General features: G+C 31.0%; 5 protein-coding genes across 7 annotated transcripts; 4 read left to right on the top strand and 1 right to left on the bottom strand.

Moving 5' to 3' along the window:
* The first annotated feature begins 493 nt into the window (after positions 1–493).
* LOC114173218 (cytochrome P450 89A2-like) lies at positions 494–2,002 on the top strand. The gene has a single exon (XM_028057483.1). It carries the CDS (start codon positions 494–496, stop codon positions 2,000–2,002), a length of 1,509 nt encoding a protein of 502 aa, XP_027913284.1.
* Positions 2,003–9,013: 7,011 nt separating this feature from the next.
* On the top strand, positions 9,014–17,829 carry LOC114173278 (LRR receptor-like serine/threonine-protein kinase FEI 1). Of its 2 annotated transcripts, none has more exons than XM_028057561.1 (14): positions 9,014–9,249; positions 9,799–10,014; positions 10,468–10,603; positions 11,216–11,287; positions 11,386–11,457; positions 11,847–11,918; positions 12,202–12,273; positions 12,385–12,456; positions 12,833–12,927; positions 13,664–13,831; positions 13,952–14,284; positions 15,531–15,776; positions 16,397–16,530; positions 17,104–17,829. In XM_028057561.1, exons 2-14 carry the CDS (start codon positions 9,918–9,920, stop codon positions 17,320–17,322), a joined length of 1,788 nt encoding a protein of 595 aa, XP_027913362.1. In that variant the 5' UTR covers positions 9,014–9,249; positions 9,799–9,917; the 3' UTR covers positions 17,323–17,829. The 2 variants fall into 2 exon arrangements, with proteins under 2 accessions (XP_027913362.1, XP_027913361.1); XM_028057560.1 differs by having other exon boundaries at positions 9,016–9,241.
* Positions 17,830–19,044: 1,215 nt separating this feature from the next.
* On the top strand, positions 19,045–23,410 carry LOC114173280 (SH3 domain-containing protein 1). Of its 2 annotated transcripts, none has more exons than XM_028057565.1 (11): positions 19,045–19,226; positions 19,328–19,419; positions 19,776–19,889; positions 19,980–20,049; positions 20,129–20,277; positions 20,386–20,487; positions 20,566–20,766; positions 21,442–21,504; positions 21,672–21,815; positions 22,434–22,508; positions 22,895–23,410. In XM_028057565.1, the coding sequence occupies exons 2-11, from the start codon at positions 19,360–19,362 to the stop codon at positions 23,003–23,005; spliced, it is 1,089 nt and encodes a 362-aa protein (XP_027913366.1). In that variant the 5' UTR covers positions 19,045–19,226; positions 19,328–19,359; the 3' UTR covers positions 23,006–23,410. The 2 variants fall into 2 exon arrangements, with proteins under 2 accessions (XP_027913366.1, XP_027913365.1); XM_028057564.1 differs by having other exon boundaries at positions 19,331–19,419.
* A 693-nt stretch (positions 23,411–24,103) lies between these two features.
* On the bottom strand, positions 24,104–25,075 carry LOC114173281. Its single transcript, XM_028057566.1, has one exon. It carries the CDS (start codon positions 24,992–24,994, stop codon positions 24,287–24,289), a length of 708 nt encoding a protein of 235 aa, XP_027913367.1. The 5' UTR covers positions 24,995–25,075; the 3' UTR covers positions 24,104–24,286.
* A 1,360-nt stretch (positions 25,076–26,435) lies between these two features.
* LOC114173282 lies at positions 26,436–27,240 on the top strand. The gene has a single exon (XM_028057567.1). The coding sequence runs from the start codon at positions 26,622–26,624 to the stop codon at positions 26,964–26,966; it is 345 nt and encodes a 114-aa protein (XP_027913368.1). The 5' UTR covers positions 26,436–26,621; the 3' UTR covers positions 26,967–27,240.
* The last annotated feature ends 202 nt before the right edge of the window (positions 27,241–27,442 follow it).

Genomic DNA, 27,442 nt, shown 5'->3' on the forward strand with positions numbered 1-27,442 from the left:
ATCCAATGTAGAAATACACGTGTTGAAAATTGTTAAATTTTATCTTTATGTGAAAGCCTTTTATTATCTGATAAAGCTTCTCGCAAACGTTAACAGAGATTATTAGTCCACTCAACAATTTATATGCAAAATAGATACTCTTATTCTTATGCCTTTTCAATTACATATTAGCCAACATGGTCAATAGGTACACACACATTTATAAAAGAAAATATAAATAAACTAATTTTTTTAACTAAATTCACTGTATTAAATCTTTGCATTGATAAAACCGAAACATTATTCGGAGAAATTTACGAAAAAAACAACTAAATCGTTTTTAGTGAGTAATTAATAACCGGTTTATTATAATTTAGAAACTCTTAAACATTAATTGTGATGTATATATAACCGTGAGAAATATTATAAAGTGAACTTTTAACATAACATAACTTACAATATACAATATATAAATATATATCATTACCTAAAAAGAAAAAGAAAGAAAAAAAAAATGGGAATATGGTTCTATCTTGTTGCATGTGTTGTTGTTATATGTGTTAAAGTCTTTCTGAAAATCAAACACAACAAGAGGTTACCACCAAGCCCTCCAACCATACCCATCTTAGGTAACATATTTTGGCTCCTTAAATCCTCCAAAAATTTCGCTGATCTTGAACCTGTTCTTCGTTCTTTACGTTCCAAATATGGTAACATAGTCACCATTCACATAGGCTCCAACCCTTCCATTTTCATAACATGTCAAGAAGCTGCTCACAGAGCACTTGTTAAGAATGGCACAGTTTTTGCTGGTCGACCATTGGCTCTTCAAACCACACAGGTTTTCTTCCCAAACCAGTACACTGTCACCACTTCTCCGTTTGGCCACAACTGGAGAATGATGCGCCAGAATTTGATGCAAGTGATTCAACCTTCTCAGTTGAAGTCATATTCTCGTTGTCGCAAGTGGGCATTGAACATATTAAAGAGACACATCACAGAGGAAATTGAGTCTGGCAACAAGGCAGTACCAATGGAGGAGCATTTCAACTATGCGTTGTATGCTTTATTTTCGTACATATGTTTCGGAGAGAAATTTGATGAGAGAACCGTGAGGAATATCCAAAGGGTGCAGCATGGTTTTCTTCACAACTTCATTAAATTCAACGTGCTGAATTTTGCACCTTTCTTGTCTAAGATCGTGTTCAGAGGGCTGTGGAGAGAGATCTTGAAGATCCGTGAAGATCAGGTGAATGTGTTCCTCCCTATCATAAAAGCACGCCAAGAGAAGATAAAGGGCGAGGTTGGTGTGGAAGAGTTTAAGGCTTATGTGGATACCCTTTATGATATGAAGCTCCCGAGCAATGGGAGCAAGTTGAGGGATGAAGAGTTGGTGAGTATGTGTGCTGAGTTTATGATAGGTGGAACTGATACAACAGTGACAACATGGGTATGGTGCATGGCGAATCTGGTGAAGTACCAGGAGGTGCAAGAGAAACTGTTTGATGAAATTAAGGATGTTGTTGAAGGTGGTGAAGAGATTGAGGAGGAGCATTTGAAAAGGATGCCTTATTTGAAGGCTGTGGTGTTGGAGACTCTAAGGAGGCACCCTCCGGGGCATTTTATATTGCCGAGGGCAGTGACAGAGGACACTGTTATGGACGGGTATGAGATACCGAAAAATGCAATGGTGAATTTTCTTGTGGCTGAGTTTGGGTGGGATTCGAATGTGTGGGAGGATCCTATGGAGTTTAAACCAGAAAGGTTTTTGAGGGATGATGATGGTAAGTTTGATTTGAAAGGGACGATGGAGATTAAAATGATGCCTTTTGGAGCAGGGAGAAGAGTTTGTCCTGCAATAAGCATGGCAACTCTTCATCTTGAGTACTTTGTGGCCAATTTGGTGAGGGATTTCAAATGGAGTCTTGAAGATGGGTGTGAGGTTGACATGACTGAGAAGCAAGCCTTCACTATTGTGATGAAGAATCCATTGAAGCCAATGGTGTCTCCAAGAATCACTTGAACACAAGTAGTAGATATTAGTTTTCTCAGAATGTGTTGAGATACTAAAATGTTGCAGATCTTTCAAATTTCTAAGAGACAAAGGAATTTAAATGGTTGGTTTTGTGTTTATGAATACAGAAAACCAGACTTATACTAAGTTTAATTGGATTTTGTATACCATGAATAATAGTACTATATAAAATAGAAATATAATTAAATAATATAAAGTAGGTGTGAATTTTATGAAATTGAATTAAATTTAAAAGTCTTATTATATAAATAAATAAGTATTAGGGTTATTCTGATAAAGTTTATTAAATATATAATGTTACCTGTTGTGGAGTTATCGTTAAACTATCCACAAAAAATCTTATTTTATGTTTAAAATGTTAAATGATCGATATAAACAAATTGTTAGAGAGATATACTCGATTAGAAATTTAATGCAGTTAGACAAATAAGATTAGATTCGTGACTTTTAAGTTTGAAAACCTAATAATAACAAAAGTTCGAATATGGACGAAAATAAAATTAGTATTATAATTTAGAGAATAAAAATATTATTAATTATTTTTGTTTTTTATACAGAATTAAAACAATCAAGTTGTGGATATCGATTAAAAATAAACCCATGTTCATTTGTCGTGAACCCTTTGTTTGTCCTTGCAGATTTTTTAAATAATTGTATTGCTTATATGTAAAAACTAATAAGATAAAATACATAAATATAAAAGGGTGTGAACAAAAATAAATTTTGATATCGTTCACAATCTCAAGGCTAATTTTAAACATTTATTTATATCTATCTATTTGTAAGGATAAAGGGATTCCTCTTTTTGTGTCTACATTTCATAATACTCGTTTTATCCTTAGTTATTTTAAAAATTAATTATTTTATAAATAATTTATTTTTAATCATTTTTCTACAAATCTCTTTTGTCTTAAATTATTATTTAAATTTTTTTACATATCTTTTTTTTAATTTTATATTTAACAACTATTTTAAAAATTATATATTTGTTATTGATCTTAAATTATTTGAAAATTAAAAAATGTAAATACACAGTGACAGCGCCTGTGTGTTCGCTAGTAATAATAAAGATGATTCTTTTTTGTCCACATTTTATAATACCTGTTTTACCTTAGTTATTTTAAAAATTAATTATTTTAAAAATAATTTATTTTTAATCATTTTTCTAGAAATCTCTTTTGTCTTAAACCATTATTTAATTTTTCTTTTTACGTATCTTTTTTTTTAATTTTATATTTAATAACTATTTTAAAAATTATATATTTAGTATTGATCATAACTTAAATTTCTTGAAAATTGAAAGATGCGAACACATAGGCGCGACAGTGCCTGTGTGTTCGCTAGTGCAAAATAATAAGTTTTTATGGAAAAAGAAAGTCTAAATTCATTGAAAATAGGGCTAAATATGTTTTAGTCTTTGGATTTTTAGATTCGAGAGATTAAAATTCGTCTTTATTTAAAATTTAATACATTATTGTTACTAAATTTAAAAAATAATAAATAATCATTTTAATCTAATCATGTTAAATTTATTTTAAAAACATGTTTTTTAACTGATATTGGAACGTGTCAAACAAAGTAAAACAACATGTTAAAATAAAACACGTTTGAGACTAACAAAAATTAAGGTATTTGGGTTAAAAATATTTATTCATTTTTAAAGTATTTGAATCAAAATATATCAAAGTTCTAAATAGGATGTGTAAAACTCCATTTTCTTTTAAAACTCAAAACTAGCCACGGTAAAATCAGAAACACGGGGCTTCCTCTTTAAAACTCATACTCCTCTAAAAACTTCCATTTTCTTTATCCAATTTCCCACTCATACTTCATCCATTTCATGATCAAAGATCGGGATTGTGATTGTTGCGGAGCCCTCTCTAAATCCAACCAAACAAAATCTCAGTTCGGGTCGAGGATATAGGTTTTGCGAGTTTGAAAGCGATTTGAGGATTCTTAGACTTTTGGGCTGTCTTCGAAGGTCATGGAAGCTAAACCTTACTTTTTGCATGATTATTTTATTTGAATGTCTGGTTGTGTGTTGACGTTGTGTTTGGTAGATCAAATTGATATATTGATATTGTTCTTTGTAGGTGTGAAATGAAAAATCCCTAAATTCATGTTTAGATATGTATGTGTTAGAAAATTTTGGAGTTTTTTGAATGCATATGATTTAAGATAAATTTGATGGAAATTGAGATTATAACATGGAATTAAAAATGGTTTTAGACGTTGTCAAATTGCAGAATTCGTGTTTTTGCGTTATGTATCCTCATTGGACGAGCCCAATATTTAGCTGGTCGAGTCCTATGTCTTGTTGGACGAGTTGGGCTTTCCAACCCTGACCATCTCACAAAATTTTGAATTTTCGTTTCTTTAACCTTCAGAGTGGTATGAGTGGTTAGAACGTTCATTATTGGAATACCTTTAAAGATTTGGTGTTGTTGTATAAATAGTATATTTTCATAGTCTGAACTCTTGAAGAACTGTATTAATATAATTTTTATTCTGTTAGTCTATCTTTGAATATTATTATGAAATGTCTTATTTTAATAGTTTTATAGTACTAAAATAAGATGTTACAAGATGAATTTTATTTCGCATCAAAATTTATCGACTAAAAAGATATTTAACTCTTAAAAAATGTAAATGACAATAAACAATAAAAAATATATTAATTATATTTTGAAAAAAATACAATGTTTTTTTCTTTTTATTAAAGTACAATAAGTATCCGCTTCAAGTACACGAGTAATTTGTCTTCTTTTACAACATTTAAAGGAAACTTAAGAAATATTCATGGAATATCTTTTTATTCTTGAGAAAACATGAATGAGGACACGCTGAACACAATAATAAATGGTATCACCAAATTTTCACATGAGAACGTACCTAATTCTTTTTCCTAATATTTTTAGTAAGTAATAGGTGATTTTATTCTCCTTTTTATTTTTAGCTTCATGTACATGATTAAAATTGTGATGTACTATTTTGTATATGTTTTAAAGTTCTTAACATTTTTTGGTTTTTAGATGGTAACTTTTTAAATAAATATATGTTAGATATTATTATTAATTGTGACATTTACATTAACATTTCAAAGATAGATAATTTATCTTTATAAAGAAAACTGACTTTTTTTATCTGTAAAACTTCTTCTACCGAATAAGTTAGTCTTTTTATCCGAGATTGCACCTATTTAAGAAAAACCAAGAGGCATCTTTCATGACTATCTTCACGATTAACAAAACTTTTTGAAGATTTTCATTTTTCTTAAATGGTTGGGACAATTAGACTTTATCACTTAAAATTGCCTTTTTTTTTTCTCCTTAAAAGTTAAGAGTTAGATGATCTTTAAAGAGTGGTTATAAATAAATATAATGTTTTTCTGATGTCAGTTTAAATGCTTTAAATTAATTTTAAAATATTACCGCAAATGCAGGTGTGCAATGGATAAAAATGATTTTAAAACAAATATTCTTAAAAATAGACTGTAATTTTATATATTATCACTATAAAAGATATATTATCAAACAATTAAAAATATGATATTTAAGATAAATGTTAAGAGTTAATAAATTTGTTGTAAATCCCATACGCAAGACCCTCCTCCTCTTTCTTCCAATTCTCTCCATGTCTTCCTAGATTTCTCACCTCTCGTTTCTTTTTTATTTTTCACCGCAAATTTCTCATATTTTTTAAAATTAAAATGCATAAGAGTGAAAATAAGAAATTAAGAAATTTTGGACTTATATGATTTTGAAAATCAATTATACATTTTTTTAAGCTGTGATGAGGATAAATAGTGTTTCTTTCTTCTGAACCCAAGGGAAAATATTTTTATTTGTAACTGAATTTATGATATTGTAAAAATTAGAATGTGTATTATGAATATGAAATATGTATTTATATATTGATGTTAGAGAGTCAAAATAATACATTTAAAATTTATATATTTAATTATTTTTACTGATAAAATAATAATTAATACACGTATAATTGTAACAATAAACAAAAATCATATATATATATATATATATATTGAATTTATTATTGATTCAATCAAAACTAAAAATTTTATCTATTTCTTTTTTAATGTATTGTGAGTAAGAAATTCATTTTAAGAGTAATGCATATCTTGATTAACATTGTTGGAAAACACAAAATTTATATATTTAATTATTGTTACTGATACAATAAAAATAAATACATAATTTAGTATAACTAGTATAACATAACTAAAACATAAATCACACACGTTTTCATTGCATTGCTATAGTTTATCATGTTATTAATGTACATAAATTTAACAAGTTCTCATAAGCTTTCATTTGTTATGTGCTGAACAAGGACTATCTTCAATGTGGTTAAGAAATGCACATTTTTTTCATACATTAACTTTTTTCCATGATCTAAAACCTTCTTTAGTAAACACATCTAACATGGGACAACCATCTAACTTTGAACTAAATAAATAATATGTCAAACAATAAGTTTCATCATTAGTTGGGGAATACTCTAGCCAAGAAGAAATTTTTTTAAACCAATTAGATTGAGATCTCCTTGAATGTTTTTCCTTCAAAAAAATGATAGTTTTCAAGTTGGATTTGATATGGATCCCATTTTAAATAAGTTATTATAATTTCATCTATTTGGCTCATTGAATATTTCCATATTTGAAGACCTTCTCCTGGATCATGTTCCAAATAATTAATTTGAAACTTCTCATATATAATTCTTTGAATCTTAAGAAATGACTCATCCAATTGAGAATTGAATCATAAGTATCATGCTTCAGAATATCTGAAGAATTTGAATTTGTCTTTTTTCATCTTCACAAGTAGTTTCAATTTTAAATGTTGAATTCATTATTTTATTCTTCATCAAGATACCTATTTAAAAAAAACAAAACTAAAAAATAATTAATCATAATGTAATAAAAAATTGAGAGACGTAAATACTAAAAGAAAAATTGATGATAATCAAACTACAATTAAAATCCATTTATAGAAAACACACAGTACAATATTTTTATTCTATATTCATAAAATAAAAAATTAATATTTTTTACAAGATGCTCATGAAATAAATTAATAAACTAATATTTCAAGTAAAAACAATAAAGAATTATTTTTTTCAAGAATGAAAAAGAACAGATAAAAAATGAGAGCAAAAATAATAAATAAATTATGGGAAAACATTTATTAACATTAAATATTATATTTTACAAAATAAAATATTTAATTTAATTTATTAATTTATAATATATTACCTATAATATAAAAATAATTCAAAAATTGGAGAATGGACCCCTAGTTTCCTTTTATCACTTATAAAGAATAAATTTATTACTTTATTTTTCATCGATATCCATATATATATATATATATTAAGTTTAAAATTAAACAATAATTTATTATAATCTAATAAAAAATACATAGATGTAATTACTAAAAAGAAAATTTATGATAATCCAACCATAGTTAGAAACTGGTTACAATAGAACACATAGTGATTTTTTTCTTTTATATTCGTAAAGAATTAATATATAAGATTGATGAGATAAAAAAAATAATGCTAACTATTCAATTAATATTTCACTAATGAGACAATTTATTTTGTTCAGAAATGAAAAAAAAATATAAAAAATTAAAACAAAAATAGTGAGTCTATGTCTAATTTAAAAAAAAAAGTATTTTAATAAATATTAATTTTTTTTTATATTTAATTTTATGTTTTATTATTTATTATCATTTGTGGTTTATTAAAAAATAAAAAGTTCCTAATTTAATTTTTATTTATTCTCGATATATACCATACATAATTTAAAAATTTTAAAAACTTTAAAATTCCCGATAAATAAAATTAAAAATTTCAAAAAAATGTAAAAGTACATGACTTGTCCACTCCCTTGAGAAATCCGCCATATTATATATATATATATATATATATATATATATATATATATATATATATATAATTACAAACTAAAAAAAATATTTATTTATTTGTATATTTATATACATATTATATTAATATCATTAATATTATGCTTCAGGCTTAGAAGAAAATAAAATAAAAGTAAAATTAAATTAAATTAAATAAAAGAAGAAAAAAACTAGCCAAGAAAATATCTATTAAAATTATATATTACCAATTAAAAGATTAACAATATTTTAAATTTCAATAATACTTTAATATTTTAAATCCAACCTTTTTTTTTTCTAAATCGGAAAGAAATAGATTTTAATATGAGATTCATTACATTTTTGTTTCCTCCCTTATTTGTGTCTCAACCATTTAATCTTCTTTCCATTTTCATATAACCCAAATAACAATACTTATCTTCATTCTAGTTTATTTATACCATATACAAAGTTATATAGACATACATATAAATTTGCCCTTCTAAAACGTGTAATAAATAATGATTTTAAAATCTTAATTAAATAGAAAAATTATGTCATATTACATGGGAAAAAACTTTATATACTAACATACACTAAATATTAAATATTACCTTAAGTATTAAATATTACCTTAATTGTTCTTATCCATGTTAGATTTAAACATTAATACATCCTACCTATTTTAAATTATCATAACAGAACAAAAAAACGTAATTCCTTTTTTTTCTGTTACATTATAAGAGAAAGGAATAAATTATTGGCATACTCAATTACCATTTTTCCTTTCTAACAGACATGTTTTTTAATTTCAGAAAATTAAATGTGAATTTTTTTGTACATATTAAGTTACTCTGGCGATTTATTAATTAATAAAAGGAACACGTTTGAAAATTAATGTCTGAGAAAAATAAGGGATAAGTGTTGAAAAATCTTACAGGCGTCATTTTTGTGTGCCATGAGCTGTGACGGGGTTCTAGAGTGAAGGCGTCGGTCGCACGTGCGGCGTGTCAATGTTGTCACGTGCGGAACAGCCTTGCTCCAATTGGTTCCTCTTTAATTCTCGAGCGTGTATAACATAACATAGCAAGCAGCGTCTATTCACACTCTCACTCACACGCGCACACACACCTTCACTCGCACACTCGCACTCTCGCACTCGCTCTTTGGAATCACAGAAATCTCAGGCTCACAACAACACAACGAACCGAGAGAAAGAGAGAGAGAGAGAGGGTTTTATTTTAACGTTTTTGTTTGTTATTCCTTTACAGCTCAACCTGCATTTCTCTCTCACTCTCGCGCATCTCAGATCGAAATCCAGGTCATTGCGTGCGACCTCTCACTCTCGTTCTATCTTCAGTTACCTCGATTTTCTGTAAACTGAAAAACGCCACAAATTCGCAATCGCTGTTGTGGCGTGTTAATTAGCTTCGATTCGATGCTTGCACATTCAGTGCTTTTGATTTGAAATGCTGAATTGAGTTTCTCTTCACTCTAGTACTGTAACTGAACTGCTAAGCTTTTCTAGCTGTTTACCTAGTCTGCTTCGCTGCCACTTTCATTTCTTTTGCTGCGTTTCAGTTGAAAACTTTTGAACTCAGGTTGAAGCATTTGCTATGCATCAAAAGTTCAAATATAGAAAACTTATTTAGTTTTTTTTTTTTAATTTTATTTATTTATTCATTCGTTTCTGTGGTTATATATATTCTGGCTGTGAAGTGTTTTTTAGTGTGAGCAATTGATTTTCATAACTGCCGAATTATTTTATTTTCTTGTCAGGTTTAATTTCCGTTGATGAGTTTGTTATAAATAACAATTATGATTCCTGTCTTTAGTAATTTCTTTGCGGATAACATTTAATTTTTTTTCCTGTTGCAGGCGGTGTCTACGTTTGTCTGCGGTGTTGATGTTCGTGCCAACTAGATAACTACATGGTGGAGCGAGACATTTTTCTCATATGACTTCTATTAGCTATATTCTTACTGAGCAGTGTTGCTATGGGCATTTGTCTTTTGAAATGGCAATGGCCGTGGCTTCTTTTGATTGTGCTGCTACATGTTGTAATCATTAAGAGCAATGCTATCACTCCCGATGGTATGATCATATTTATTTTTTACACTTCTATTTAACTTATTGCTTTTGAGTCTATTGTTAATTAGGATATAATCCTGCTTCTAATATTATCACTTTTATATCATGCATCTCACAATCTGGACACAACCATACATATATTTGGTTTTTAATCACTCTAAATTGCGTTGCGGTATCTACGTAGTCGACTTCATCGAGTGAGACATAACTTTGTTGTCGTCGTAATTTTACATATATCTGTTATGTCTCTCAGTTTGATCGAAACTAGTGCTATTTTTCACTTTGATTCCATAATAATTTTATTGGACCAAAAACACATTTTACGAAATCTACTATTGATCTTTACCACCTTGCGTGGATTTGTTATCTGATGGTACTTTATTAAAATTAGAATTTTACTAGTTTCATTTGGCTGATGCATGATCATTTTGATATCATATGCTCTGACATCTGTAGGTGAGGTGCTTCTCAGCTTTAGGACAGCAGTTGTTAATTCTGATGGTATCCTATTACAGTGGAGGCCAGAGGATCCTGACCCATGTAAATGGAAAGGAGTGAAATGTGATCCGAAAACCAAAAGAGTAACACATCTGTGAGTTTTTATAATGATTATGGGATATTTCTTGTCTAGATTTACTCTAAGGAATTTTATTAGAGATGAAAGTGTTTGATTGACCAGTGTAATTTGTCACATCTATTATTTAAATGGTAAATATACAGTATTATGTTGGTTTTGTGTTCATAAATACCGAAAACCAGACTAATACCAAGCTTAACTGGATTTTTTACCACATCTGGAGCATTTATGATCTGATTTAGACTATAGATTTTGTACACACAACCATTTCCTAATTCTTGCAGCTAGTGCTGATTGATGTTTCTCATGAACCATTAGGCTACTTTCAATTTCTTACTTCTTTAGTCTATGATCTTGTCATAGCTCAATGCTAGACTCAAATTCTTACACCTAGTGAGTTAATCACCCCTTCATTTTCTGGGTTTTGCATTGGGGTAGGGTTTAAGTAAATCAGAATAGAATGCACTGTTTTATGTGTAAATTTCCTTGAAAGATTGCATCTCTGTGATATTTTGGTTCCAGAAATTCTTAACTTTAGAAAATAGTTTCATCAATACATGACAGGAGACTTGCTGGCATTTTGTATGAATTCTTTATCTAACTTTGCTTTCCTTGGTAATATTCTAGGAGTCTATCTCACCATAAGTTAAGTGGGTCTATATCACCTGATCTTGGGAAGCTCGAGAGTCTGAGGGTTCTGTACGTATTTTTAAAATTTTGATTGTAGATATCTTTTCTTTTAAGTTATTTGGCGCTTTTATGTATTCGCTTATATAACGATTATGTATCTGTTGTAGTGCTCTGCATAACAACAATTTCTATGGGACAATTCCATCAGAATTGGGAAATTGCACTGCATTGGAGGGAATGTATGTATTAAGTTCGGTTCATTTGCCTAGTTCTGTTCCATCCTTTTTTTTTTCCTGTTTACCTCAGAAAATCATCTGCGTTTATCTTACTTGTTGATGTCAAGATAATGCAAATTTATGAAATCATATCACTTATTTTAAATTTAGTGATGCACATACTTATTCAGATTGTTTGTTACATATATGTATATATGTCTCTGTTTGCAATCTATTATCATTTATGCTAGTTATTATATTTTTCATTTTAACTTCTAGTATGACAGTTGCTGTTATTGTCTTATTCACACACTTCCTTTTCTTAAACTAATTTCTCTAATAGAAGTTATATAACTACTAAACCCAATTGTTCTATTACTACTTGGTCATAACTACTAATTTTGGTTGTGCAGATTTTTACAGGGTAATTACCTTAGTGGAATCATTCCAAGTGAAATAGGAAACCTTTCGCTGCTCATAAATTTGTGAGTTTCTTTTAGTTCTTGCTTCTCTTGGTTGTTTGTATTTAATTATTTGGGCGTATTGTATTGTGCATTCATTCTGTTTTCGTTCAAAGAATAAATGGCCTAAAAGTTGGGCACTGAAAGAATAAAGGGAATGAAAAAGTAATATTTAATATGATTATCTTTTTTTAGTTATTTAGTGAATTTTCTAGTTCGTCCTTTTTTAAACAAATTCAAATTCTTTAGTTTTGGTGTTACAGTCATACAGACATCATATTCAACAATATATCTCTCTATTTTACAGGGACATATCGAGCAATTCCCTCAGTGGGAATATTCCTGCATCACTTGGGAAGTTGTACAATCTCAAAAATTTGTATGTAGGCTTTTCTTTTCCGCTGTGATACTTCTTTCTCAACCCATATTTTATTAATTTGTTATTTTACATCAAAATGAATCTTTTACCATTGTGGGGTTGTTTTTGAAGCAATGTATCAACCAATTTTCTGGTCGGACCTATACCTTCTGATGGTGTCCTTGGAAACTTTACTGGAAGCTCGTAAGTATGGCCTTTCCTGTTTATAGATGTTCCATCAGCCAAGTGCTGATTTTTTTATTTTATTAAAGTTGAGTTTTAATTAAATGTATTAATAATAATTTATTTAACTTATTAGATTTCAGAGAGAATTTAATAGCAATATTTTATTTTCAGACAGAATCTAGTTTTATGATAATTTTATTTTTATGTTGTTATGCCAGTTGGTATTTTAATAGATATATTAAGTCTTGACATTAATGTTGTAAATAATTATGTTTTTAATGTTTACTTTGCCTTTTGTGATCAATGATACTAGACACTGCGATATAGCAGTCAATTTCAAAGGAATTAAATCCATTTTACAATATTGAAACAAGCATATTATGCCTTCTTGCAGCTTTGTTGGAAATCGTGGTCTGTGCGGAGTGAAAATCAATTCTACATGTAAAGATGACGGTTCACCGGGGACCAATACTCAATCTGCTTCCTCAGGTAAAGCTGTGTGTTTTTTAAATCTAGTAGTTATCCTTTATTTGATCTCATATCAAGTTTTCCTTCTTTTGTTTAATGATGCATTGTTTTTTTATATAATCTTTTTCAAGTAGATACACGGTGGTTAAAATAGAGAAAGGCATCCGGGGGGTTATTTGTGACCCCAAAGCCTACCAAGCTCAAATGGAGGTTTTATTGTACTGTTATATGACCAACTATATTCTATGGTAGTAAATGGCAAGCTTTAAAGGGGTAACAAAAGAAATGGGAATGATAGTGTTAGAGATATGATTTGATTGCATACTTATTAGGCAACAAACCAAGTTTCAATATTGAGTCTGCTTTTGCAAACTCAGTCTGCAAATTGAATTTTATTCAAATTTAAGTTTACAAACTTTAATCAAAACAGGCTAAAAAATATTAATTGCATACTAGGGGATACTCATGTGAGTCACGTGACACATATTAAGTAAAATATGAAAGCTAGCTGGTAAGGGAGGGAACAAAGCATTTAAGTACTCCACTGAGTATGCTATAGTATTTGATGCGGGTCTTACGCACTATATAATTCTCAGGTCCTATTATGTCTCAATTTTTATGTTGTCATCGCCTGAAATGGATTTACCAACTCAATTTTGTCTTCATGACAATGGTTTTGACTCTGTTGTATGTAATACAGACAATTTAATTACATTGTCAAAATACCATTTTTATTGTTATTACTTTACACTTATAGACCAAAATCAAATGGGAAAGAAGAAATATTCTGGCCGGCTGCTCATCAGTGCATCAGCAACTGTGGGAGCTCTACTTTTGGTGGCACTTATGTGCTTCTGGGGTTGTTTCCTTTACAAGAAGTTTGGTAAAAATGACAGAATAAGCCTGGCAATGGATGTTGGCGCAGGTTTACTCCTTATCTCTCTTTAGCTTGCACATAGGCCCCATTTGAGTTTTCTATTTTTGTTTTTCTACTTTATATGCTTTGAAAAATCCGTAAAAATTAAAATGTCCAAATGTCTTGTAGGTGCATCAATTGTGATGTTTCATGGAGACCTGCCATATTCTTCAAAAGACATCATTAAGAAACTAGAGACTTTGAATGAAGAACACATAATAGGGATTGGGGGATTTGGAACTGTTTACAAGCTTGCAATGGACGATGGGAATGTCTTTGCTTTGAAAAGGATTGTAAAGTTGAATGAGGGGTTTGATCGTTTTTTTGAGAGGGAGCTTGAAATTCTTGGTAGCATCAAACATCGTTATCTAGTGAACTTACGAGGATATTGCAATTCCCCAACATCGAAGTTGTTAATATATGATTACCTACCAGGTGGTAGTCTTGATGAAGCTCTTCATGGTAAGATCTCTAGTTGAATGCCTGTATTTTTGGGTAGAAGTATGGAACTTTAAGGTGGGCATCTGGTAATTACAGAGTAAATGGTTCATGTGGTAGTTATCATTTAGTTATCCTGATAAACCAACTGATCACTTAAGAACGCTTAGTAACTCTCTGAAAATAGGTCAAAACATAAATATCTATGTAATTTGTTATGAGTATTCATTATTAAGCAAATATGGCAACCATTGTTTCACCAAAGCAGCTCATGTGAATCTTCAATGCTTTTTGGATATGAAATACCTACTCAACTGATGATTATTTTATATGGAACGTTTTTGATGAATCAGGATTTGGTTATTATAGCTTATATTTGCTTGGGATATCATGCTTTGGTTGTTTGGTTGTTAAATAAGGCCCTTTCATTTATGCTGCACTAGTTGGTACAAATTCAATTAACATGGAAGCTAGTACAGCAGGCATTGTTGCTCAACCTAGATGACATTCCTTCTAGTTCCAGGAGCACAATATCATATTAAATAGTGGATATAAGTAGACATCAATAATCTGAAAATATTTGTGAATTTATGTTCTGTATAATAGAGTTTACTCCAAATGGGAAATGCTTTATAACTAGTTTTCCTGGAAAAAGGGTTCATTTACAGGAAGCACGATCTGTCCTAAAAAGGAAGTTTCATTTTATTTAATAGTTACTCCTTTGGACTGAAAAATGTAAGTAAAAGGTTTGGTGGACTTAAATATAAGCAATTTTAAAGTAGTTCAACCCTACTTAATGTCATTATTCAAAAAATACTCAAGTTAATTCAAATGTGAGCATCATCTTCAAAATAAATTTGATTATGGGTAGTTTAGAGCATGTAGTTCTTTTACTATAAGATATCAAGAAAATCAAATGAACTTAAGTAATTTCTTTAGTTAGTGTGAAATTATGTATGTTTACATATATTTGAGCCTAAAAGGAGTATTTCTTAAAGGTATTAAATATTGCTCAATGTTGCTTTCCTTGGTGGCCACTACAGTGCATTACTCTTTTTAGTTTGTTCGATTGGATATATTTCTAAAGTTTTGTTCAATTCTGAAGTGTCATACAGATACTAATATGTTTGAAGTGAATGTTATGTTGTGTATCAATATCAATTATAATCATTTCAGAAAACTTACATTTTGTGAACTTACATTTTCACTTGATCTTATCTTTGATTAAATCATTTTGGTGCGATAATGGTGTTTTTGATGCATCACACAGAAAGGGCTGAGCAACTAGACTGGGATTCACGCTTAAATATAATCATGGGAGCTGCAAAAGGGCTTGCTTACTTGCACCATGATTGCTCCCCTAGGATTATACACCGAGACATAAAATCTAGTAACATTTTGCTTGATGGAAACTTGGAAGCTCGAGTATCTGATTTTGGACTTGCCAAACTGCTGGAAGATGAAGAATCGCACATCACCACTATTGTTGCTGGAACATTTGGTTATCTTGCTCCAGGTAAGCATTGTAGAAGTTCTGATCACCGCCGGGGGCATGGTTGGTGGTATTTAGCATTTAAACATTAATGAAGTTGTTTTGTTGTTGAGTGTATGTGTATAACTAGTCATTAGGTGGTCTTAAACTGCATGGACGTTTACTCCATTATCTCTTTTGTCATTTATAGCATTTGTACGAAGAGAAGTTGCCAGTTCATATGATATAATAATTCCCATGACTATCTTTCTGTAGTATGTGCATGCGAAACTCTGTATGATGGGTTTTACGAGTAAACGCATTAGTGTTCAAATCTTTCTTCTGTCATTAGAGTGAGTATGATGTCAAACAATCAAATTCTGTTCCTACTCTGTTTAGAAAATAATTTGAATGAAGTAGTGCATAGGGTTGAATCCACATAAGCTCCATAGTACTTGTAGGGGGAAAAATAACAAGGACTTTCTCTATAGGCTATAGTGCAAGTTAAAAGTACAACTTAGAAAAATTACATAAGAAAACTTCTAGAAATTAGTTTTTTCATAAACTATTTTTATCTATGGAGAAGTTATTTTCAATTTTTCTTTCATTTTTCACTCCTTTTAACTTCATGGTTGTCTAACCAAGCATCTGTTATTTCATGGCAGAGTATATGCAAAGTGGCAGAGCAACTGAGAAGTCTGATGTGTATAGTTTTGGTGTGTTGACACTTGAAGTGCTGAGTGGAAAGCGGCCAACAGATGCAGCATTCATTGAAAAGGGTCTCAATATTGTTGGTTGGGTATGTCATTTACCTAAATATTAGATTTTAGTACAAGTTTTGATCTCCATTTTTTTTTTGAATAACTAAATATTTAAAATTTTTTTATATAAACACCCATTAAGGTATCTTTTGTTAACTTTGATAGAATAACACCTTATGTTCTCCAATGGATTTCCTTATGGCTGCCAATATAATCAGCATAGTGTGGGTTGAGTGATTAATTGAAATTTATTGTCATCTTGTTAGGCTTGGCCTCTCTTAAAAGGTATCCCACACTTAGAGAGTAAAGTGTGGAGTGATAATAATTCACTGGAAAATCAATAACAGAGGGTTTTAACAATCTCATAATTTGTTCAGCATGTGCATAAATTTTACCACTATATCAACGCATGGTTTTCTAATAAATTGTCATCACTCCGCACAATACCCTTTAAAGTGCAGTGCACTTCAGTGGTCAGTGGAGCCAAATTCTATATTTTAGTGTATACACCTGCTGTGTAGTTTTATGGTGATTATTAAGCAAGCTAATCATGTTGCTATTCCAATGTAATGGATCACCACTCCAACTCAACATATTTGCTATGTTTGCAGTTGAATTTTCTAATTACAGAAAATAGACCGAGGGAAATTGTTGACCCACTATGTGATGGGGTGCAAATGGAGAGCCTTGATGCCTTGCTATCTGTGGCTATTCAGTGTGTCTCCTCAAGTCCAGAAGATCGACCCACTATGCATCGAGTAGTGCAATTGTTTGAATCAGAGGTCGTAACTCCCTGCCCCAGTGACTTCTATGATTCCAGCTCCGATTAGAAAGCTTGCAAAGACAAACTAAAAATATGCTATTGTGTTTGCATCCATGTCACTGCAAATTACTTGAAAGTCAGAAGCTATGAAAGAGGCTCGGAGTCTGCAGTGTTACTTTTCCTCTCGGTTGCATTCATTCTTAACTGGAATTTAGTGAAAGAGGTCCTTCATTACACCAAGTCACGATAGAAGTTGTGGTTCGCTGTCACATGTCATCATTGGACATGTTCAAACATTTCTAAGTCTTTGGAGTTGCTTGTGTCACTCGATCGGTTGCCGTTCCAGTCTTCCCCCTTGTGTTGTTATTTTCCCCTTTCTATTTGCTAGCATTGTAATCTTTATTACTATTTGTTCACTCCAATTTAAGTGTATATGAATGTGTACAAGTTCAGATGGCTTACCCTTGCAGGTGATTCTTGTGATTTATTTTTGTAATATATGTCCCATAAAACAATTCATCTAACTAGTGTGCTTCTCACCTTTCAGGTTGGTCTAGTGTTTTACATTCTTTTATCCACTTGTGCTTGTCGTAAACTTCATGCTTTGGACCAAAGTTCAGATCCTATTGATTAAAACAAAGGGTAAATAATCAAATGAGTCTTATATGTGTGATACATTGTTAATTTATTGAAATAATACAAAATCTTAGTATCTGACTATGTAAATTTTACAAAATGATTCCTAATTATTATAGTTTAATGACAATAGTATACTTTTTTTTTTGTTAAGTTAGTTTTTAAAATTATATTTTAACAATAAATAATTTTAGAAAACTTAATAACACGAAGTAATTTTTTTTTTATACTTCTAGGAACTTCAATTAATTGTTTAAGGAATAGATATACATTAGAGGCGTTTAAAAAGATCAAATTATTTATTTGCAGTAAAGCAATTTAAAATAACATTCATTCACTGTGATAAAAGATATGCAATACTATTTCTTAATGAAATTAGATTAAGGATCCATTAATTTTTACGGTAATTTTAAAAAATAGGGCAAATTGTTGTTAATGCAATATTTTATATATATATATATATATTAGTAAAAATGACATCATAATATTTATAAAAAAAATTGTTTCAATTTAAAGAAGAATGATATTAATTGATTTTTATAAAATTGAAACTAAATTAAATCTAAAGAAATAAATGTAGAGATTAAATTAGTATTTTGTCCATATGACAATATGTTACATCATAATATTACTGTTACGTCACACTGAATGTATGTGTTATGACATAATTGTAAAGTGACCCATGTAAAAAAGATTTTTACAAATTAATACGTGACACTAATTTTTATATAGTTAAAACTAATGGTAATAATTAAATTAAATTATTTAAAAAATAATAAAGACGAATTAAATCAAATTATAAAAGCAAAGAAAATCAACTTGACATATAAGGAAAAAAAAGTAATTAAATCTTAATTTTATTAAAATAAATCGTTTTAATCCATTTAACCATGTGAACAGGAAATCATTTATTTAATTGGTAGAATTATAAAATATAGAGTTCGTTTGGCTGAGGAGAAATATTTTAAATTTTAGTAATAAATTATAAAATTATAACATGGTCTTATTTGTTCTTTTTATCTTTCATTTCTATAATTAAAAAAGAAGCAAAGAAACAATTTTTAACTAGGTTTTTGTCGAAAAGTCAAGCGCGTGTCCGTGTGCGGTGCTGTGATAGTCTAAAAAGAACGCTTTTTTGCCCACAAGATTCTCTCTCCTTTCTCCTACAACATGATTCAGTTTTCGCTTTCATTCTCATAACTCATTCATTCAATTATTATCATAATTTCTCTGTTTTCTTCTGTTCTCTTCTCACAACTATTCCAAAGTGGGCACCTTTTTTTTTTTTACTCCCTCTCTCTATCTAGAAAGACCCAGCCAGCCAGGTAGTTACAGGTAATTATCAATCCTCTTCTTTCCACCTTTTCATGAATAAATTGAAACCCCAATACAAGATTATCTTTTTCTGATGATTTTCTGTTTGGACTGCAACAAAGTAGCTGTTTTTATTGTAAATAAAGGGTGAAGAATGGATGCTATACGGAAGCAAGCAAGCAAGTTAAGGGAACAAGTTGCAAGGCAACAGCAGGTCATCATCATTCCTAGTCTTCTTTTTAGATGAAACTGGAAATTTTTTTTGTGGGGTGCTTCTCAATTGAGTACTGTTACTATTTACTCTTTAGGTTATGAGTGTTTCTGTAGCATGGGATCATAATATTACTTTTTGTTATTTCAACTTGAATTTTTAACAGTGGGATTTTGTATGAAAAGTATAATTTTTACTTTTGCTTTGATTTGAACTGATGGGAGTGGGAACCTTAAACACGAAGTATTTTTTCTGCATGTTTGTTTCTATTGGTTGTATTTGGGTTTGGTTTTCCTGGTCAATCTCGTGGTTTTATTTGTTTGACTTTGGTCTTCTACCATGATGTTGTTGTCTTGCAGGCCATACTTAGACAGTTGGGTCAAATTAGCAATGAACCGCTCATGACTGATGAATCTGAAATTGAATGTCACCAGCACCTTCAGAAGTTATACACTTCCACAAAGACAGCTAAGGTGCTTTTGTATTTTCACTCCATGTATCTTCTTTAACTGGTTCATCAGGAAACTTTTTTTGTCATGTTTTTAACCTATGTCTTTTAACAGCATTTTCAGCGGCATATTGTTCGAGCTATAGAAGGGTTCATCTCTGTTAGCTCCAAGCAGATGGAGATAGGTAACTTTTGCTTTTGGCCTTTTGTACCTCTGTTATTTTGGTTTATGCCTCAGTTAATATTTTGTTCTCTGTGATTCAGTGAGGAGGTTGGCTAGGGACTGCTGTAGGTATGGGACTGAGAATCTTGGTAGTGGTTACCCTCTTGCAAGGGCTTCTCTTCAATTTGGTAACTCGTATGATATGATGGAAAATGAGAGGGAAACTTTGCTCGGGATCTTAGGTGATCAGGTAATCTTTTGGGGAATTTCTTTTGTACTCTCAAGTATAGTCTTAAAGAGGTCATTTTTGTGAAATATAGCCTTTCTTGCTTCTAACTCTGCTTCAGGTTTTGTATAGATCTCTGAGCCACTGCGGGCACAAATAACAGGAGCTCCTTTGGAGGATGCACGCCATCTCACTCACCGGTATGATAAACTTCATCAAGAAGTAGAAGCACAGGTAATAATTTACTGCTACAATGGCATGCATATGGTGGTATGCTATGCATGATATTTATCATAGATATCTTCTCATCAGGCTGCTGAAGTTTTGAGGCGTCGATCAAAGTTGAGGAATTCTTCTGTTTCTGCAGAGAGTTCTGTGAGGCTTCAGAATGCAGAAACAAGGTTGAAAGAACTTAAATCTGCCTTGGCAGCACTTGGTAAAGAAGCTACCGCTGCTATGTTGTCCGTTGAAGAACAACAGCAACAGATGACTCTCCAGAGCCTTCGTACAATGGTATTTCTAAGTTCCTTGTGGCATTACACTATTGGCAATGTGATTGCTGATTGATGGTTAACAGCAAAATTTAGTATTATAGTATTATTATTATTATACATAACAACATAATATAGAGTCAATCTAATTCATTCTAATATCAACAAGTACTATATCTGTAGGATTCTAACATATCTTCTAACATCAAAATTTGTTGTTCATACCAGAGATGATGTTACATTTACAAAAGTTGTTGCCATTTACCAGAGGGTGGGCCTTAGTGCAACTCTTGTGACCTAGAGGTCATGGGTTTAAATCCTAGGACTATCTTTACTTGTGGTTGTGGGGGTAAGATTTGCCCGCCACAGATCCCACTAGGTGGGAATCTTGTACTCTTTTTTACTGTGCCATGGACCAAGTTGCTTCCTCTATGAAAACCAGGAAAAGAAAAGAAAACATCTTTACACTATACTTATGGTTTGGTTGGTTATGAGCTAATTAGATTTCTTGACATGATGGTGATTAAAACCCTAACGACAACCTACATTCATTATAGTAACTGATGTTTTCTTAACTGAATATGTTGGATGCATTATTTTCTTTTTAAATTTTGTGTTGTATGGTTCTTGAGCCTTGAGGAAATCTTCTTCCCCTAAGCCTATTCTTTCTTTTTTCATCTGTTCCCCCTTATGGCAGGTGGATGCAGAGAGAGCCTATCATCAGCATGTCCTTATTATTCTAGAGAAAGTATATACTGAGGTCAGTCAGCATATAGCCTTACTCTTCCTTCAAATCAGAAAAATAAATAGATACTAGTTCCTGTGCCCATTCTGCATGTTAAATTCTAGAATATATTCTAACCATTATTCAAGGTTGCCGATCAAATTAATAATCTGGATCTTATATTGGATGTTATGTGGAATTAGATAACTGATGAGAAACAACCAAAAGAGGCTACATCAGTTCCACCGCCAAGAGATGGACATAATCAACCTGCAGATGAGAATACTGCTTCAAATGGCATTGATTATAAACACAACAGTCAAACAGGCACCTACTTTTTTGCAAAGGTAAGTCATGTGTGAACATATGAATAATACTATCTCTACATATTCTTATAATGCCAGTTATATTCTTCCAGTTCACTGTAGCTCAAGATGAAGCCTATACAGATATTTATTTTTCCTTTTAATGGTACCAATATCATATGCTGATCTTCATATTACTATTACTGGCTAATACTTATCAGCATATTTGAATTTGTGTATATTTGTTATATTATATATATTTTAAGCCATAAAGTATTTGGCTTCTAACTCCAGATACCTCTTTTCATTATCAAATTGTGTTTGTCATATACTTTTTGGTGAAGGTACTGCTGAAAACAAGATGTGTAAAATAATGAATGTGATGAGATCATTACATTCACGTTCGTACACATAAACATTGACAAATCTTTGTGCAAAGTATTTGGGTAGAACTTTTTTGCTAATAATAGTGTTCTTATCTTTCCCATTATAGCATAATTGTCTCACCTGAGGTCTAGGACAAAAAAAACTTGTACAAAATAAAAGTTTATGTCTCTTCATATGATATAATCCAAAATTTGTTAGAACTCAGTGCCGTACAATCTTCCATTTATGTGAATCTTCTGGACTGATTCATGTTCCTTATTATCTGTCTTGTAGGTCGTACATCCATTTGATGCTCAAGCTGAGGGGGAGTTAAGCCTATCAGTTGATGATTTTGTTGTAGTTCGCCAGGTATATTTCTTTAAGAACTGTTCAGCTATTTGTGATCCATCTTCACTTTTACTCTACACAAATAGACTCTTCATAAGGTTACTTTTAAGCTTTTATAAAGAGCTAAAGATGGACCTTTTTTGCCATTGGTTGGACTTGTGATTCATAAAAAAGCATTTGGCTATTGATGCAGAAGCAGAGGAGCAAAGTAGAGATATGATTCAAATTAAATCAAAATTCACTTATATGAAAAATGACCAAAAGTGAATAATCTTTTGAAGTTAATTTATTTATTTGATTTTCATACCTTCAACTGCTCTAATACCTAATATCTGTTACTTAAACATAAGAAATAGACTACTGAAATATTGAAGCTTTTCACCACTGTATGTTGGTTACATTTGCAGGTTGGTCCGAATGGATGGTCTGAAGGAGAATGCCAAGGCAATGCTGGATGGTTTCCCACTGCTTATGTACAGAGACAGGACTTGATACCTGCCAACAAGGTACCAGAATAACGTCACTCAATACCAACATTGGTCTTTTGATTAGGTGAGGTGAAAATTGTATATTATACTCACGGAATAGGTGCATTTGAAAAGCCATAGCATATGCTTGCTATTATTTTTGGGTGGTTCTGTCATCTGTGCAGTGTGTTGTATATGTGATGTGAGCTTAATTGCAATAGGAAATAACAGTTTGAATTTGTAGATTGATATATTATATGCATTTTCTTTTAGACCCTTTGTCATTCTGAGGAACTTAGTTTTGGAGATGAAAAGCTTAGTGAGGTGGCTAAATGTTACTTTTATGCTGTCCATATTCTATAGGATTGTTTGTAATTCGTAAGTAAGACATGGCAAGAATCACTGTATTATGAAATCTTCCGATTTATCTATATGGAAAAAGTATTTTATTTTTTAGTTGCATCATGTCTTTCTAGTCTGGCAGAAATAAAGTTGGCCTGTTATTGGGACCCAGAAATTTAAATGGCGTTGATGGTTTATCTGAAAACTAAATGAAGGTTTAGACAAGACTAGAATCATAGATTCAAATAAACTGGATTTCACACACCGTGTTAGCTTACAACATAAATTCCTTAAACGTTATCTTTGTTATCTTGCAAGATAAGTTCCTTAAAGGGTTATCTTTGCCCTGAACATGTATGAAATAAATAAATAAAATAAAGTTAAGAGTGTCATGAGAGGACCATAATATTATACTTTTATTTCTATTCGTGACAATTATTTTTCATGTATATTGTAAGGACAGTATTAAAAACAATTGTGCATAATTGAAGTCCTCCTACCCACAAACAAAATTGAAAATCAGTGAAATATGTATTTTAAAGTTTATAACGACTCAGAAAACTAAATTATGCTTATGATTAATCATATAACCTTGACACATCACAGATTGAAGTCCAAAACAAAAATCAAATTGGAACAAAGAAGACCATTTAATTGCGACATATTACCAACCGGCAAACTATAGTAAAACCACGATTAGAGTAATATAACATCTAAAATACAACTACACCAAATCGAAATAAAATTGCAAAAAACCATATCTATTATCAGTTGTATAAACTCAATACAGCCAAACGAGGCAATCCATAAACTAAGTAAAATCTTTATATTGATGCAAAGTATAACAAACGCAATATTGGGACAATATGCAAAATGAAATTAACAGACCCACTGTCCCCAAAACAACAAGACAACAAATACAATTTTTGCTTTTCTTTTATCTGAACATCAGAAGAGTAAAGTGACATAGAGACCCCAACATTCAATGCTTTAATCGGTGAGTTCATCATCAATGTCAGAAGCTTTCATTCTTGAAGATGCTTGCTTGGCCCACTGCACGATCTTTTCAGCCTCGCGGCTAACCTTTTCTTCTTCCTTCATCGCCTTCTTCAGTATCTTCTGCTGTTCCTTCATGGAGAAGCTTCCCAATGAAGACAAAATCTCGTCACCCCAATTCTCCTTACCTTTCTTCTTCTGCTCCTTCTTCTTGGGAGAGCACCACAGGCAACCCCTCCTCCGAGGAGGCGAAGGAGAAGGGGAACCGGAAGACCTCAAAGGAGAGTGCTGTTTGGAACCGTTCTTTTGCGCCGGTTTGAAAATGGAAGACATGGAACTTTCCTCAGAGGAAGAAGGTGTAAAAGGGGGCGAAGAAACAGACTCATCTTTGGCTTTTTCTTCCACTCCCTTTTTGTCATGCGAAGAAGTGTACCCAGAATCTGGATTCTGTTTGGAGGACGAAAAATTGAAACTTGGCTCGTTTCTTGAAGTGGGGGTTGGAAATGTGCGAGCTTTGGTCGGTGGAAAGGATTTGAGGTTGCGGAAACGGGTTTCGAGGTGGGAAGGGAGGACGGAGTTGGTGATTCCGGCGCAGTTGATGGCGGAGAGTTGGTCCAAAACGCATGCATCTTGGGCCTGTGAGATAATTTCTTCTATGGCGGACTCGTTGTCGGTGTCGGAGAAGTCGTAGAAACCCACCATTGTTGTTTTGTCGGGAATGCACTGTGGTTTGTTTGTGTTGCTTAAGGTGAGTGAGTGTTGTTGTGAAAAGTGTGTGTGAATGGAAAAGAGGAAGAAGAGAACAGCAACAAGAGCGTGACGAGGTTCGGTTGCCAACGGCTAATTGCGCCGTTTTGGAGAGTGGGGTCCACGCGCGCATTTTTGGGACCCACTACTTCACGTAGTGCCTGTAGATACGGACACGTGGCATATTTTCTTCTGGACGCTATAACTTTTTTTTTTTTTATCTCATTTTACTTCTCACAGTATTGAAATTAGAAAAGATTTATGTTAATTACAGTTATAATGAGACATTCAAGAGTTGATTGAGATGTGGTTAATTTGATGAGTTATGATTTAATTGACAAAACTTACATTTGTAAATTGTTGGTATTATTTTCTATCTTGATCTGCAGTTTCATTTTATAATTGATGATATATTTAATAAAATTATTGTACAGTTTTACTTCTTCAACCAAAAATTTTGTTCCATTTCCTCAAATTTTAAATTTAATAAAATTCCTAAAATTTTAAATTTAATAAATAGGAATTCAACTGAAGAGGAAAACGCCTACTTCAAATACATTTCTATATTAGTAATTAAAGTGCGAAATACATTAATCTTTAGTATGTAGACTTTTTTGAGATAAAAAATGTAATGTAGTATTTATCATGGTGAAAAAATGTAATTTATTTTAAAAAAATGGAATTTTGAAATTAATGGTAATTTATTCTTTGGTAAAATAAAGATATAGATAAAATATTACATATAATAAGAAATAAAAAAGGAAGTAAAAGGAAATATAGAATTAGAGTGGATATAATTAGAGTTATAAAAAAATAGAAATAGTGATGGAGAATAAAAGTAGAATTATAGTGAGTATATCACAATTTACTACATTTAGAAATATCTATACCATAAAATTAAAACAATTATTCGAAAAAATTTAAAAATATTGTCAAATTAAATATCAACCTTATTGTTTTTTTTAAAGGTGCCTTTACTTTAATATTCTAAATATTTTCTTCTAATATTCTTAATCATATTATTTTTCTAAATATCATTAATTGTTATTTAAAATTTAAAGTGATCCCATTCCATTCAAAGAGTACTATTCAAGAACTATTAAATTTTAAAAATTTAAATTAATATATTAGTTTACTGTAATTTTTAACTAATTATCATTTTAATATATTGAATTCAATCAATGGTGAATGTTGATTTGGCTGAAATATCTTTTAACTGTACTAACTCTTGTTGTCTTCATAAGGAATGTAATTTTTGTTTAGGTCTCCATCACCATCTCCTATTACCTTTCAAAGAAAATTAAAATAAAATAAAAAAAATGAAATGAGTGTTCCCACATGCCATATAGAATCTTTGACATAAACACATCACCACCTCATTCAATGTTAACAATTTCAATCAAATTGCTTCAAATGGGTCCCAACATCTCAACCAAAACCAACACATTCATATTAATCTCTCTTTCCTTTTCTTCAAATAACACCTCATCTCAACAACTCCACAATTTTTCACATTCTTCAATCATTTTAATTACTTATTCAACAAACTAGAAGGGTTGGTTTTTGTGATCCCCAGAACTTGATGATGGAGTCAGAGTATGAAGGAGGATCAGCATGTTGCTTTTGCTTCTCTTCCACCAAGAAGAGTGTTGTTGGTGGGAATGGCAGAAACAAACAAGTGTTGAGTTCAGAAGACGTTCATTGGGGAAAGAACGATGAGATGCTATCTGACAGAAGCACGTTTTCTGTGAAAGAACAAGAAAAGAGGTTCAAGAAAGCTCTGGAAGAGGAAGAAAAGGTTAACAGAGAAGCAGAGAGGGTTGTCCAATGGGTGAAGCAGGAATCAGCAAAAATTGATCTTTCTGCATTCAAACCAGTTCTTAATGAACCCCAAAAAGAATCAAATACTTGTGATTTTGTTTCTTGATTGGTTTTGGGTGGATTCATTTTGAGAGATTATTGTATATATGTTTCATAGTATTGGGTGGTCCTTTTAGTCAATGTATTTTTTTTTCTAATTGAAATTGTATCATTTAATAATTTCTGATTTCTTTAGCTTGAAGTTATGGATCAGATTGGTATTGTAAAGGAACTATTCAAGAAGATATGGCTGTTGACCTTGTCCACCAAAGACTTGTATTTGACTTTTTCAAGAGAAGTGTCTATATGCATGAAGAATTGAAATTAGACTTTTATAAATATTCCCTGGTGAAAGTATGAAAGGTTAAAGAATTTCTCTCTTTTGAATTTGAAACATTTTTGTTTTAATTAGTGTTATTCAAATGTATACATTGATTGTATTTTAACATCAAAAGTATACATTGGCTTTTGTTTATTTTTGAATTTTTCTTTTTCTTTATAATTATTAAAACGAGACTATTAAAATTTAAATAATGGTTATAC

The sequence above is a fragment of the Vigna unguiculata genome, chromosome 2, assembly GCF_004118075.2.
Source record: "Vigna unguiculata cultivar IT97K-499-35 chromosome 2, ASM411807v1, whole genome shotgun sequence".
NCBI lineage: Eukaryota > Viridiplantae > Streptophyta > Magnoliopsida > Fabales > Fabaceae > Vigna > Vigna unguiculata.